Source organism: Balaenoptera musculus, chromosome 15, assembly GCF_009873245.2.
Source record: "Balaenoptera musculus isolate JJ_BM4_2016_0621 chromosome 15, mBalMus1.pri.v3, whole genome shotgun sequence".
Lineage (NCBI taxonomy): Eukaryota > Metazoa > Chordata > Mammalia > Artiodactyla > Balaenopteridae > Balaenoptera > Balaenoptera musculus.
The window spans coordinates 73854245-73866620 of record NC_045799.1 but is presented as its reverse complement, the minus strand read 5'-3'; the positions used below and the strand labels follow the sequence as shown (position 1 = coordinate 73866620).

The following is a 12376-nucleotide window of genomic DNA, read 5'->3' as shown; positions in this document are numbered from 1 at the left end:
GAATCGTCTCCCTTCAATTCTGTCAGGTTTTGCTTCACATATTTTGGGGCTCTGTTGTTAGTTAGGTCCATGCATGTTTAAAATCATTACATCTTTCTAGTAAGATGTAATTATAAATAATTATAATAATTACAATTTATCATTATAAAATGTCCCTTTTGTCCCCACTAACAATTTTTTTTTGTCTTAAAGTCTATTTTTTTGATATTAGTACAACCACTCTAGCTCTCTTTTGGTAACTGCTTCCATGGCATATCTTTCTCAATCCTTTCAGTCTTTGAATCTAAAGTGTGTCTATTGTGAACAGCATATAATTGGATTTAAAAGAAAAATACATTCTGCCTCTTTTGATTGGGGTATTTAATCTACTTACATAATATACTTACCCAATAAGGCAAGATTTGTGCCTGACATTTTTGCTATTTGTTTTTTGAATGTCTTAGATCTTTGTTGTTTTGTTACTGTTACTGTCTTCTAAATAGATATTTTCTAGTTTACCTTTTAAATTCTCGTTTCTTTGTGATATTGTGATTTATAATAAGAAATATACATTATTTAAATATAAATATTAAATTATTAAATATACTTATTCTCTCCCAGTTCCTGGCATAGAGCTCCTAAAACCCTTGGAATTTCCTAAGCCATCACAACCACCACCACCACCACCACCACCACCACCACCACCACCACCCCCCCCACCACCACCACCACCGGTGTCTTTTGTTATGTTAATGAGGCAACTTTTGGAAAGCCCTTAGGTAACCTAAGGAAGGGGACTCATTGCCAGGGCCACGAACCAAGTGATTAGAGGGTTGGGAACTTTCAGAACCACCCCTGGACCTCTGGAGAGGGGAGAGGGGCTGGAGATTAAGGTCAATCACCAATGGTCAATGATTTAATCAATCGTGCCTATGTAATGAAGCCTCTATAAAAACCCAAAAGGACTGGGTTTGGAGAGCTTCCAGATTGGTGAACACATGATCTGGGAGAGTGGCGTGCTTGCAAAAGGCATGGAAGCCCTATCTTCCTTCCCACGTACCTTGCCCTGTGTATCTCTTCCATCTGGCTGTTCCTGAGTTATACCCTTCTATAATAAACCAATAATCTAGTAAGTAAAACGTTTCTCTGAGTTCTGTGAGCCGCTCTAGCACAATAATTAAACCCATGGGAACCTCCAGTCTATAGCTGGTTGGTCAGAAGCACAGGTGACAACCTGGACTTGTGACTGGCATCTGAAGTTGTGGGGCAGAGCACTTAACCTGTGGGATCTGATGCTATCTGCAGGTAGACAGTGTCAGAATTAAGCTGAACTGCAGGACACCCAGTTGGTGTTGGAGAACTGTTTGGTGTCGGGGGGAAAATCCACACACTGAAACTGTGAGCAGAATCGTATTTTTTTTACTATAACTTTTAAAATTTATTCTTAGTGGCTGCTCTTGGGATTACAATTAGCATCTTAAAACAATCTGCTTTGGAAACATACTCACTTAATTTCAACAGTGGGTAGTCAAGACTTGCTCCAATATACCTCTGCTCCCCTCACACTTCATGTTATTACTGTCATACAAATTACATCTTTATACATTCTAAGTCCATCAACACAGTTTTATAAATACTACTTTACGCAGCTATCTTATAAAACAGATAGGAGAGTTACAAACAAAAGTACATTTATATTGTCTTCTGTAAAACTTACGTAGTTACTTTCACCAGTGCTGTTTAGTTCTTCACATGGTTTCAAGTTAGTGCCTAACGTACTTTCATTAAGGCCTGAGGACTCCTCCTCGTACGCAGGTCTGCTGGTGATGAATTCTTTTACTTCGCTTATCTGAAAATGTCTTAATTTCTTCTTTAATTTTGAAGGAAGATTAAGCTAGGCATAGAGTTTTGGGTTGAAAGTCTCTTCTTCCAGCTCTTTTAAGATATCATTCCACTGTCTTTTGGCCTCCATGCTTTCTGATGAGAAGTAAACTGTTAATTTTATTGAGGTTCAGTAGTTTCTCTTAACAGATGATTTTCAGCTCACAGCAAAGCTTTGGTTAAACTGTCGGAGTTCTAAAATTCTTTGATTTTAGTTGTTTTGCCCATATTTTCACTGTTTTAGAGGGAGAGTGAGTTCACTGAGGTTCTCACTCTGTCATTTTGGAAGCTGATCTCGTTTCATGTTGTTTGAATTATTTTAGACAACATTCTTTAATATCCTGTAAAGCAATTTTCCTTGAATAATTATTTTTCTAGAATCTTGTAACTATTCTTACCTGGCTAGTTTTTCAGCAGAATTTTAGGATCGCTTGCTCAAACTCCAACAATAACTTCCACTGGACATCTAGAATGCTATTTTTCAAATTGCTCACCTTCTAAGAATATTCAAGCTTCCCCATCTCTTCTATTTTAATACTGCTCAGCAAACATTTAATTTTTTTCGTCCAGATTCCACTGTATTTTTTTCCCCTAGGCATTTAAAATTTTCTGCTGTGACTGTGAACTGGGATTAATATGCCACGTTATTTTTTTTAAATATAAAGCAAACACTTCCTGGGTGGCAGAGGGAGAAAAACTGCTCATTTATGTGCCTAAAGTTAATGGAGTCAGGAGGGCTCATTCTGGTGGTGAGAGGTTTGCTATGTTTTTTTTTCTTTGAAGCAACAGAATATCTTCGTTCCAATTAAATCCTGAGCAGAACCTCAATGCATAAAAAATAAAAGCAGAGTTGCCCGGTTGAAAAAGAGGTTGAGGGACGGTCCAAAGCCTAGCATGCACTGCCACCTGCCCTGCTCCTTACGGCAGCCCCAGAGGGGTCTTCCTACAGCTATGTGCACAGTTAGCTGTCACAAACAGGAGCCCATCTGTGCGCTCCTTAGCATGAGCTCTTGCTTTTTAATACTCTGCTCTAATTTAAGGTTTCAATAGAGATTTTCCATCTCTACTCAACGACCATTAACACATCTGAGCTTCAGTGAGCTCCTGCCTCATTGGCCTGGGCCACTCCCATCTCTTGTCTGTCTCAGGGGTCAACAGAACAGGAGACTGAACACATGCTTGAAGATGTGGTGACTTCAAGAACATCTGATTTCATCCTACGGCACAGAGAGACTCTATCACTTAGAAATAAATACAGTGCCCAGTTTTCAACTAAATGAGTAAGTAGATTATATTATTATGAACTTTACTTCAGCAGAGAATAGAGGAGGAATATAAGGAGGAGATGGGTCTGACAGGGCTTAGAACCACGAGACTAGAAGCATCTTTAAAATAAACGCTCAAAAGAAAATGTGTGGTCCAAGTCGTCACAAAAGATATTTTATTAAAATTTTAGGATAAAGGAATTTTTTAAATAACTATAGTACTTTTTAAAAACTACTGAGTATTTAGTGATGTTTTCAACTAGGAAAAAACTTGAAACTTAAAGAACAGATTGCAGAAAGTAGCTAGGGCTACAAGAGTGAAAGAAGATGGAAACCTGCTATATGTGTAGTGATGAGAGGCTTAAACACTGACTTTTCAAACCAAAAACAAATTGTACTCATTGTTTCACTAATTTGTGAGGCTAATTTGTGAGACTAATTATTCAGTGACATCATATGACAATTCCTCTTACAGAAGAAGAGAGATTTTACTCTAATCCAACTCACATACTACTTTCTATGGCAATCTGTATGGGAATGGAATGAATGAGAGCTAGTACAGTTTTAGATCCAAATCAGTTTCTAAAGAGTTGGTACTAAATGAATATTTAAAGAAACCTATGTGGTATTTAAAATAATTGAGAATTGTGACAAATTACTTTCAGGAAGTGTTATCTTAAGATATAAGAAAGGGATGGAGATCTTAGAGGGAGTAGATACACTGACCTCAGGGTAGTACAACTGACAAAGGCCAACAGCCCATGACGGGGGAAGAGGAACAGAAATACACTCTGCACAACACTCCCATGGTTGGCATTCTAGGCAGTCTTCCTAATTATAATTCAAAACTAATAAAGATTGTGTACTTCCCCCTCAAAATGATTTTCTTTCAGAAGTAAACTCAGAAAAGGGACTGAGTTCTGGAAAGAGACGGTGAGGCTGAGTCCCAGGTACTCAAAGCGCGGCTGCTGTCTCCCGAGCCTCAGGATGTGACTTGCGTCCCCTTACACCCTTCTCTATGTGAAATATAATTTGTGTAATTTGTCCTTGGAAAAATCACAGTGGAGTCTGAGAACCTTCTAGGGCAATCAGTTTGTGTCCTTCAGTATCCTAAATTCAGATAATCTCAACATCCAGAAATATCCTTTGATTTGTTCTTTCTCTGATATCTTGTGTCCTTGGGATCAAAGCCTCTTTCGTTGGCACCAAATAACGCCCAGTGAGGAGTTTTGGCCATGTAATCCTTGGCACTGAAAGTTTTGGATCCACCACTGTCTTCATATTCCTGGATGAGCTCCTGGAAGCGGCTGTAATCAATCCACGTCCACCATTCTCTGCCAATCTTAAACTGGCAAGAAAAAAAGTAGTCAGGTCAGAACTGAAAACACCCATAAAAAATGTCAAGTAAGTATCAAAAAATCAAAAATGAGCCTGATATTTTCTCCCTATCATGTTAAAGAAAATTCTTTTGCGCTCCAGACATGGCTCCGTATCAAAGCAGAATGTTCTATACACAGTCAAAGGACAGTTTCTTTTCCCTTAGGACCACTTCCGTGCTGGACCTGGAAGATCCAGTCACTGAATAAAGAATACATCCTAGAACTGAAAGTCAAGGATGTGTTTATCTTGAGCGGTATCACTGGAAGAAGATTAATGAAGTTTTTTGGCATTATGATGTGTTAACGGTCAAGCTAATTCAGATTCCTCTTGTTGCCAGTCTTTCCCTGGTATGAATTTTCATGCTTGTGTTAGCAGCACCTAGTGGAATCCTTTTATTACTAAATTTTGCTTGAGTTATTAGTGAAGCTTTAATCGATGACTTTCTAATTCTGAAACGCTAACTTAATGACTCAAACTAGCCCTTTTAGCCTAACATGAATACCATATCTCATTAACGGAAAGCCTTGTTAAGAATTTCAATTCAATAAAGGGGAATAATCCAATTTGTACTCTTTTAAGAAAATTGCTTCTCAAAAGTCACTGTAGAATAATGACCACGATGAAGAAAAGAGAAAGTAAGTTGAGGAGGCTCTGAAGGAACTACAAATTGAATTGTGAAGGTTTTTAATTCAAAGCAACCACTTGGCATTCAATCATGTAAATGTATAACACGTTGATATTTGATTTATAAATGGACAAATCTTTGTTATGCCACCGTTTTTTTAAAAAGCCTGATTATGAACCAAGATAAGTAACAATTTCATGTCCTAGCTGAGAAAAATATTGAAAATATATAGGTTCCGGGATTTAGAATATTAAAATATGCTGAATTTAAATAACATCTAATTTTTTACCCAACAGCTAGGAGCTTTCTAAGGGAAAAAAATGCCACATAAATGGGAAAGTTTAGTCTACCTATGAATCATGAGAAATTTTCTTCTAATAAGACCATTCCTTGAAAAGTTGCCCTAAGAGCTCTATGAATTCTACAACTCAAGATGTAAAATCCACATTCCCCATCATTTTCCCTCTCAAGACTGACTGCTCTCAAATGTTCTCTACCACTAGGAAAGTAATCACTGTCATCCCCGGGTGCTGAACCTCAAAACTAGAGTCAAAGGTGCCCCTCCTTTCCCTGGCCGCTTATACCCCAAACACGGTCAGGCCTTATCAATTCTTCCTTAGCTGTACTTCCATGGCCACATCCTGGCACTGCCCTAAGGCAGGCCCTCACTTCTAGAAGTCGGCCACAGTCTGCCAGCTGACTGACTGTCTGATTCCAGTCTGGGCTGCTTCCAGCTTCTGCAGGCTGCACGAGACGGCTATGCCTGCAGCAGAATAGAGCGCCACTACCTAGGACATGCTGTCTAAATGTCACATCTCCAACTGGAGGCTGCTCATGAGCTACCCGCCCCCTCTGGTGACTCCTATGTTGTTACCTCTGTCTGATTAACACCTACTTAAGCCTCAAATCTCTTCATAAATGTCCTTTGCTCTGGGAAGTCCTCCTGAATCCCTTTAGACGACCGTGACAGTCCCCTGCCACAGGCCTTCACTGCACCCTGAACTCGCCCAACAAAAGCACATTATACTTGCTTCCGTAGCCACTTCCCCCCGTTCCCCCCCACCCCCCATCCTGCCAAGACTGCTGGTTTCATGACTATTCCTGACGTATTATAACCTCTTCCTCCTTACCTCTCTTAACAAAGCTAGAAGTCCATACAATGAAAACATTTCCACCTGTTCTCCCGACATCTTGAGAGACAGGATGGAATTTTGTTGCTGTTGGCTCCATAGACTAGTGTGGCCTCTGTTCACAGTGCACTCGTGATAGAGGGCACAACGTTCCCACGTGACCGGAAGTGGCCGACTTCCCAAGCAGTGCAGGATTAAACACGTCACTAACTCGGACGACAGTAAAACAAGGCCGGTAACAATGCCTGCCTTTTATTCCTCCCTCCTCCTAACATCCATGGAGTGCCCACTATGGACTTGGCCCAGCCACAGGCAATCAAAAACTAGTTATAATATAACATGGCGTGTGCAGTGAGTGCGCTCTGGGAGTGCAGAGAAAGGTGATAATTCACAGCCAGCCCCCAGGAGTTTGGCCCCGCTAAGAAGAGTCCTCCTGGGGGTTCCCTGCTTCGCTTGCCGAGTTAAACAGATACCATGTTCTCCTCTTCCCTGTGTCTTTCCCTTTTTGGGGTTCAGAGCTCTAGGTCTGAACTCTGAACCCTCATTGTCCACAATTCTGGTCTTCCTTTTCCCTCAAACTCTGACGAGAATCACTTGCCATGGATATTCCAAGAGGAACTAAAAGATTAGCTTGGAGTACAGCAATAGATTTAAAATCTTTTTTCTTTGCCACAATCTAAAGTAAGAAACATATTTTATATCTTGATCTAGTACACACATTCACATACATATACTCTGGAAACACAACTTTCACAAAACTATAGGCAATGTATTTCATTTAAAAAACTGCCAGCTGCAACCCACTGCACTGATTTCCTAACTCCTAATGCAGCTTGAAGATCTGGTCTCCTAACTACAGAACTCTACCCTGGCTTAAAACAGAAGAAATTAGTTGCATGGATATGACAACTATAAACTAATATCTGACAACTGACAACTCAGACTGCCAATGTCTAAAAAAACAAACTAGAAGACCAAGTAAATGTGACAGAAGGCTGATGTATTAGTTTGCCTGGCTGCATAACAAAATACCATAGACTGGGTGTCTTAAACCACAAAAGTTAATTTTCTCACGGTTCTCGATGCTAGAAGTCTAAAGTGAAGGTTCCAGCAGACAGCCCCCTTCTCACTTTGGCTTCGCGTGCCATCTTCAGTATGTGCACAAGCAGAGGATGCGGGTGGGGGCGCTCCGGTGTCTTTACTTATAAGGGCACCAACCCCATCAGATCAGGGCCTCACCTTATGACCTCATTTAACCTTCACTGCTGCCTTAGAGACCCCATCCCAAATATGGCCATACTGGTTGCGGGGGGTGGGGTGGGGTGGTTAAGACTTCAACACAGGAATTTTGAAGGGACATAAACCCTCAGTCTATAACCGTAGGTTACTCTCAAATTAACGCTGAGCTATAAAACCCCTAAGACAAAACTGCATCCACACATATCCCCCTCTCAAGACAATGTGAGAATAATCGCGTTGAATAATAGCTCAGAAAAAGTCAAAATATTCCATGCAAAAGGCAGAAGCTAAAAGGGCAAATTTTAGTATGATTGGCACAAAAATAAAGCTGGAAGTTGGAGCTGCATAAACAGAGGAATGAAACCCCAAATCACAAAATTTGAGGTTAAGTATGCTGAGACATGAGGTCACCCTGCTTCAAAAATTCCTCAAATCCAACAGTAAGGGAAGAGGAAATCTATGCAGAATTACAAATAAACTCAAAAGGTCACAGATGATCTCAAAAATACCCACAAGCGCAATACAGTATGGCCTGACTAGACGATGCCAGGCTGCTGAGGATGTGTGTGTGGTCTTGCTGACCAGATGGGCCAGTTCTACAGGCTCCCACCACCTAGAACAATCAAACTGTGGTACAAAGGGCCCTGTTCTCATTACTTCCACATCTTTCACACTTGGAAAATTTCATTAAACAGAATGATGACAAATAGGTCCTTTATTATTTAAAATGTTTAATAAGGTTCTATTAAAGATGTCAGATTAAACACAGGCATTTGCTTCATTTCTTCTTAAAAATCTCACTAAAATGACTGTAAAGGTATTTCTAAAAGATATATAACCTATAAAAACAAAGAGGTCAGGAGAGGAGAAAACAGTATCAAACTTTTAGAAGCTTAAAAGATGACAGATAAGCAATAACTGGCTTAGCAGATCCAAGAGCTGAATCCTAATCTAGCAAACAGAAAAATCCAAGATTCAACCCAATTTATGCTTCAGAATTCCCCAAAGGCCCCGAACTGGTAGTGCCAGTCACCCCTGGAAGTGGGGCAGAAGAGGTCCCAACTCCCCCACCACCACCAAAAAAAGAGCCCAAAGATTGGTTTACATTCTAAGAAATTGTTAGAATCCAGGTTTCTGACCCCCTGGACATACACACAGCTGAGCACCTACCCAACCTACCCACCCCACCCCCCAACAGAAGACAAGAGGTTTATTCTAGGAAGACAATAAAACAGAAAATCTATGGACTATGGGACAGCAGGTACAGCAGAGAACAGGGCTGTCACACTGAAAATGAGAGATCAGAACAGCCCTACTCCCTGCTTCCTGACCCTTGGTGGCCATGAAGACTTCTTGGGTTCCCTAAGGAAATGGCCCAGGTAGATTTCTCTAAGACAAAGTCAAGCCCAGTCTACACACTTAGGATTCTCAGTATGCTTTTTAGTCTCGCACTTAAATATGAGCAGACAACTGACAATCATCTGAGGAAAACTTTTAACATGGAAGAGAGATAAAATAAACAAAAAGAAAAGAGTAACAGAGTAAACAGAGCCTAGGGTAGGGAGGAAATGACAAAACAAAATAAAAATCCAAACAACTAAACTAAAACAATTATCCTCAGAGAAATGAGAGATTACTGTATTCATTTTAAAAAGTTACACTATAAAACGAAACACTCAAAGAATGAAAAAGACTTTAGATTTTAAAATTATAGAAATGGAAATGAAAGATTCCTGAGAAAGTTAAGAAGTAAAATTTTAAACATTTCCTAGAATATAGAGTAAAAAAGAAAGATAGAAAATAGGAGAGAAATATAAAAGAAAATTTAAGGACTAGTCCAAGAGACCCAATTTTTAAATAACAGGAGTTCCTGAAAGAAAGGAGAAGAAACAGGATGGAGGTACCTCAATGAAATAATTCTGGAAAAATTTTGAGAAGTGAAGGCCACGAGTTTCCAGATTGAAGGGGTCCATAATGGATGAAAATAGACATACTGTCTGAGGCCCATCTCAGTGAAATTTCACGGAGGGAAAACAATGGAGACAAAGGGAAATCTAACAAGGAAAAATGGTCCTGTACAAAGGATTAAGAATCAGAAGGCCTTCAGAGTTCTCAACAGCTACACTGAAAGCTTAAAGACAGGGCTCCAATTGCACAGGGAAAATAATTTCCAACCTAGAATTCTATATCCAGCAAAACTATCAATCACATGTGTAGGGAGAATAAAAATATTTTTAGAAATTCAAAGTCTCAATAAATTGCACCTCCCACATACCCTTTCTCAGGAATCTACTGGAGGATGCTTCACCTGAATGAGGGAGTAAATTAAAAAGAGACCTGAAAAACCAGGAACAAGATATCCCACACAGGAGACAGCTAAAAGAAACCCCAGTAGGGCAGCTACTGTGTCCAATGTAGGTGGGTCAGAAAGTGCCCCTGGAGGGACTCCTTTAAAAAGATGAACCTGATAGAAAATTCAACACATCTGAAAGTCTGAAAGGAGAAATAGATGATGGCAGAGAGTTCAAGAGTTGATTTAGCTCAAGAACATAGAAGAGACAAAAAAAAAAAAGACAAATATTAACTCCAGGAAAACCAAAAAGTTGTGCCAGAAACAAACAGCAATCATAAAAGATTGCACTGCTCAACAGTGAATACTATTCATATGGTCATAATAATGCATAAAATTGTGGCATATGTATGCTGGGAAGGTGGGAGAATAGGAAGTGTGTGATGAGAAAAGGTAGAAGAAAATTTAACCCTCATCTTCCATAATACAAAGTAAAGAGATAATGAGCAAACAGAGAAAAACAAGCAAAAAATCATCACTGTAGGTATTCTGTACAAATATTCTTCCAAATGATACTGTAGTATTCTTTATTAAATAATCAAATGATCAGCACCTTTAGGGAAGACCCTTTATTAAGAACCTGCTATAGGCAAGGCACTATACTAGATGCTTTATATATGTCACTTTATTTAGCTACCACAGTAACGTTGTAAACAGAGTTACCCCTATTTTGCAGATAAGAAAAATGAAAAACAGTGAGGCTGGGATCTGAAAACAGATATACCAGTACAAAGTTCAGGAGTTCCCCCAAGACCACTCCCACTTCTGCCACCAACTGCAAATTTAGGGGTTCCCAAGCTCACCTTCAGGTTTGACAATTCACTACAAGGACCCACAGAATTCACTGAAAGCTGTTATACTCATAGTATGGCTTATTACAGCATAAGGATAGGGATTAAAATCAGCCATGGGAAGAGGCACGTGGGCAGAGCCTAGGAGAGTACCATGCAAGGAGCTTCCCGACGTTCCCCCCAGTAGAGTCTTGGAACATGCTACCTTCACCCAGAACGATGTCTGACAACAGGCGTGGAGTACCGCCAACCTGGGGAGCTCACCTGAGCCTTGGTATCCAGGGATTTTAATGGGGTTTGTGCACCTAGACTTAGCTGCTTGCTGAGTGGCTGACCTTAGTTTCCAGCCTCTCTGGAGGTTGAGCAGGTCCTGTGGAGACCAAAGCCCCCACCCCAAACCACATACTCAGCGTAGACGATCTAGTGTGACCCAATGTGCCTCCAGATGAGCAAAGACACTTTTGTCAGGCAGGACATTCCAAGAGCTTAGAAATCACCTCCTGGAAGCTGAGGACAAATGTCAGCCCTTTCTTTGGGTAAAGTTAATCCTTTATTGGATAACCAGACCTCAAAGTCCACATATAGAGAACAAAGTAGAATAATACAAAAATAAGAATCATACATACCATTTTCGTTTTCATACTCTTAAGAAGGGCTTTTATGTGATCTTAGTATCAATTATTTAGTAGTTGGCTCCTCCAAACATACAGTAATACTTAGGAACCAAACAACTAGAAAAGCACTGGTTAAAGGATGGAAAATGAGCGCTGCCAGACCTTCTCAGAACTCAGAAGTACATGTTAACTGGGAAGGAGTAGAGGGAGTCCTAAGGTAGTGACAGGGAGAGTGACTTTGGAATACAAAAAAAAGAGTGCTACAGTGCATTTCCCAGGTTTATGAATTTTGTTCTCACCTGTTGTAGCTACAACTGCATTGTTTGTTCTTTGGGTAAGACGAGGCAAAGATCCCAAAGACAGACTTCAAAGTGCACCTGACTGCCTGTGACAGTGAGACGTTGAGAAGAGTTGCCACCTTTTTCTGAGTTTACTGGTGATAAGTAGCATTCCCATGGCACAGCTGCCTGGGGAACCATTTTGAGAGGCAAAACTACAACAATGTGATTGAATTCTAGATATATCCAAGTGCAATTAAAAATTTTTTATCTGGAAACTCAGTTTCTGGAGTTTCAATCTTAATCCCCCATCCTGTTGGAGTAGAGCTAAGTCCTCTCAGTAGTGTCACCAAATTGCCAATTTTCTCTGACATTTTTCTGAAAGTAATTACTGGGAACAATCAGGCCTCTGATAAGAATGAGTTCCACATGTAACACAGAGGGGAAAATATTCAGTCAGTAGATTTTGTTAGGAAAACACTGCATTAAACCCTAATGGAGACAAACAGTTCCCTTCTTATTCCAACAGGGGAAGGTGTGGGAGGTGACATCTCTTCATTCCCTCCCTTTACAGACTGTGAGTTTATATATCCAAGAGGGAGGCCTCTGTGATCAGTGCTTAATTACCTACAGGGACTCAAATTCGGCAAAAACTTTCTCAGTGTTGATGATCTTGGTGAAGATTAAGGAGATGCTGCTTGGTGAGCACTGGATGGGAAACTGCACCTTGTTTCCAAGGGACATTTCCCTTTCCCCACTCTGTCTGACTGCTCTGTGGCATTTGAGAGATAGTATAATGTAGTGGTCCAAAGTAGTCTTTGAATTTTGAAAGATATGGAATTGA

At 40.2% G+C, this 12376-nt stretch overlaps 1 protein-coding gene across 3 annotated transcripts in view; it reads right to left on the bottom strand.

Moving 5' to 3' along the window:
* LOC118881561 (S-adenosyl-L-methionine-dependent tRNA 4-demethylwyosine synthase TYW1) overlaps positions 1 to 12376 on the bottom strand; it is a 203470-nt gene that overhangs the window by 47979 nt on the left and 143115 nt on the right. The window contains exon 16 of one of the 3 annotated variants that reach the window (XM_036826657.1): positions 1378 to 4473. The exons of 1 other annotated variant lie outside the window; for it this stretch is intronic. In XM_036826657.1, the coding sequence (XP_036682552.1) occupies positions 4252 to 4473 (222 nt within the window). In that variant the 3' untranslated portion in view covers positions 1378 to 4251. Of the gene's footprint in view, positions 1 to 1377; positions 4474 to 12376 lie in introns of those variants that run through there. One more of the 3 variants, XM_036826658.1, reaches the window with a different exon arrangement.